General features: G+C 37.9%; 1 protein-coding gene across 1 annotated transcript in view; it reads left to right on the top strand.

The window, feature by feature from the left end:
* Positions 1–1,375: 1,375 nt before the first annotated feature.
* AFF1 (AF4/FMR2 family member 1) overlaps positions 1,376–3,492 on the top strand; it is a 140,054-nt gene continuing 137,937 nt past the window's right edge. Inside the window, 1 exon segment of the mRNA XM_042782047.1 lies at positions 1,376–1,398. Coding sequence (XP_042637981.1) covers positions 1,376–1,398 — 23 coding nt within the window.

The raw sequence follows: 3,492 nt of genomic DNA, 5'->3' as shown, positions 1-3,492 counted from the left end.
GCATTGTGGGAGATTGTAGTTAATGTCATGAGACAAAGCATATGTGAGCTGCTGTATGGAAAGTGAATTTGCTCTCTAACCTTTCACCCAAATCACAATTAAAAAAAAAAAAAAAAAAAGGATAATTGGGTGTGTGAAATTGACAGGAAAATTAAGTGAGTACTGTGGTTAAGGTGTGATTGTTCATACCTTCACTTTTCAATCCAATATTGAGAATTCTGGTGCTACTTGCCATTTGGGGTTCCCTTTTCTGAGACATGCATGGTGCCCTGGTGGAGTAGTGGTTAAAGCTGTTGGCAGCCAACCAACAGGTTGGGGGTTCAAACTGACCAGAAGCTCCATAGAAAGATGTGGCAGTCTGCTTCCATAAAGATTTACTGGCTTGGAAACCACGTAGGATCACTATAAATGGGAATAGACTCAAGTGCCAACAGGTTTGTGGTGTCTTCCCCCATCCCACACACACACAGAGGTAGCAATTATTCAGAAGCAGGCAGAACTCTGCCTTATAAAGCAGAGCGAAAGCCTGTTATCGTTCACAAGTGAATAAAGCTATGGGGACTCTGCTGTTTAACTAGAGATATTAGAAAGGGGAGAATTTCCTTAGTGATGAGAATAGCAAAGCAGATGCCTTTGGTAAACCTTGCTTTCCTTCTGTGTCAACCTGCCCATCAGCCTGTTTTGACTGCTGCAATTGGGCACACACATGTAAATTTTAAGATTATTCTAGATCTGAGGAGTTCAAGTTGAATGTCCCATCCTTTCCTGCAAAATGACTCAAAGTGACTATAAAGGATAGTTGAAGGAAAAAAGAAGTTATTTTTTGATCCATCCCTCTTACTTGGTTTCTGTGGTTTGTATGCTAATGTCATGATTTTTTGAACCAACAAGAGGAATTACTAAAATCATAAAATAAAGGAATTCTTGGATGGTCATCAGGGCCATTGTGTTACTGCCAAGCTAAAGTAAATCTAAACTATCCTAAACACATGAGGTTCAGATTCTGTTATAAAAGCCTCCATAGCCAGTTCCTGGCCTAATTTTTCTTCTACTTTTTCAGTATGTTGAGTAGCATAAATTATTCATTTTATAGTTATAAAGGTTCTATTAAAATTTGGTGTCAAAATATGCATTGTCTAGGAAAAGTTTTTGATACAGTGGTCTAAGTAAATAAACATTTGCCAAATCCTAGTGAATGCAGCTGAGTAGCTTTGCTTGCCTTTCCCCTTTCCCTCCACTTTTAGGTTCAAAGACTAGAAATAGCAGATCCTTTCCCCTTTCCCTCCACTTTTAGGTTCAAAGACTGGAAATAGCAGATGATTTTTAAAATGGTCCTGTTTTTTAAAATAAAATTTTTACATTGTCTTTTATAATCATGTCTAAAAAGAAAACTTGCAAGTAAGTTTGTAAAAATACATTGCATGCATGTGTGATTTTAGATTATTGTGTAAACATAATGTTTTATTTTATTCTAAAAAAAATAGTTAACAGCTAGCTTCTATACAGAGCACCGTGCTTTAGCACAAGAAGAGATACAAACATGAGAAGTTCTATTACAGTGGAGTTCACATTCTAGGAGAGAGAGAGAGATAGCTAATCAATGTGTTGTGTAATGCTTGGTGGGTGTGAGGAAGCCTTTAGTGCAGGTGACATTTGAATCACTCGAGATTTGCCAGTAGCTGAAAATTGAATATGGGGATATGTAGTTAAGAGAGAAGCAGAAGAAAATTGTGTGACTGGAATAAAAGCATCAAAGTCCGGAGTATCACTGAGAAGTGGGAAGTAGTCTGCTCTCATTGGAACATAGAGTTGGTTTCCAAGAGAATCATACTTCAAAGGTAAACTGGGTGTGAAAGAATCGGTTTGATTTTAGTAAGGGGGTTTTGGGGTAAGGGTGGGAGAAAGAGGGCTGCCCTTAGAGGGCATGTTTGAGGAATGAATATGACTGAGTTGCATGCAGAATGCATGTGGCAGCCTGGCATGGAGGTAGTGAAATAGTTGCTAGAATTTAATGCCAAAGTAAGAATTTTGAGTTTGTTTTGCAGTAATAAAGAATCATCAGTGAATCACTAGTACCTAGTGCTACTATAATGAAAAATATCACAAGTGGGTGGTTTTAAAGAACAGAGATTTGCTTTCTCACAGTTCAGGAAGCTAGAAGTCCAAATTCAGGGTGTGGCTCTAGGGGAGGTCCTTGTCTATAGCCCCACGAGGTCCTTGGTGTCCCTTGATGTATGTCTCCTGGTGTGTCTCTGTGCCTATTCTGCTCTTTTTATTACTCAAGAAGTGATTAGATTTTGACCTTTCCTACTCTTTTACAACCTTGTTAATATAATAAAAGAAACCCTCTGTTTCTTGATTGTCATATTTACAGGTACAGGGTTTAGGACTTAAATATATATTTTTAGGGGACACAATTAAATTTGTAACAACTTGTTATTTCCAATTAACAAGCCTTAAATCAGATTTCTTTGCTAAAAATCTTGAATTAGAGAGATAGGATGTGGGAAAGGCAGGAAGACAGTAGGCTCTTGCCAGAGGAAATAGGAGAATGCAGAGTCCTTGGGTGTGAAAACAGTTAACTCGCTAAACTGTTAACCCAAAGGTTGGAGGTTTGAGTGCCTTAGAGGTACCTTGAAAGAAAGGCTTGTTGATCTACTTCTAAACTATCAGCCATTGAAAACTCTTTGGAGCCAAATTGTACTTTGACATACATAAGGTCGCCATGAGTTGGAATTGACTGGGCAGCAACTGGTTTTCATGAAAGAGTAAAGAGACCAGGAAACAGGGCAGGGGGTGGGGGTTGCATCACATGAGGGCTAGAACATCAAAAGGTACATACAGTCATAGTTAAAAACACAAACCAAACTCACTGCCATCGTGTCCTGTGTGCTACCAGAGCTCCTTGTGGTGTTACTTAGGCAACTGAATATTTTTTATTTAAGTGATGTTGGGGAACAAAGATTCAACAGATCTCATAGAGGTAACTCTGGGAGGACAAAAGTATTTTTATAGTTTTTGTTTTCACTTAATTTCTTTCTATTTATTCTTATGTATCAGTTGTAGAGGTGGGGAGGGATTGGCCTGTGTTCCCAACAGTAAGACAGGCCCTCTTTTGGCCTAAATGCTGGCTAAAGTGTCACTCTGTGGTTTCCATGTCTATAATTTGTTTCTCAGTGAATTCATTTTAACCCCTTTGGTGCTAGGGCTAATGATTTTATGTGGTTGAGTAGGGCAATGAAATTATAAGACTTCTTAGTAGGTAGAACAGACATAAAATGGGATTTTCCCATACTTGATATTTGAAATGAGAAGGAAACATCATCTTTTTGGTTTACATGCCAAGACACTCCCAGTATAGGACATTGTGAATAAAATAAATGCTGTTTTGAATGCCTGGTAATCTTTTAATTATGAAATAAGCCTTTTGATTTTTAATCTTCCAAAATGTACGATACTGATCCAGGAAAACAGCCTTTTTTTTTTTTTTTT

The sequence above is a fragment of the Orycteropus afer genome, unplaced genomic scaffold (assembly GCF_000298275.1).
Source record: "Orycteropus afer afer isolate SDZICR_OR568_19922 unplaced genomic scaffold, OryAfe1.0 scaffold00227, whole genome shotgun sequence".
Classification (NCBI taxonomy): Eukaryota; Metazoa; Chordata; class Mammalia; order Tubulidentata; family Orycteropodidae; genus Orycteropus; species Orycteropus afer.
This window is presented reverse-complemented; position numbering and strand designations above follow the sequence as displayed.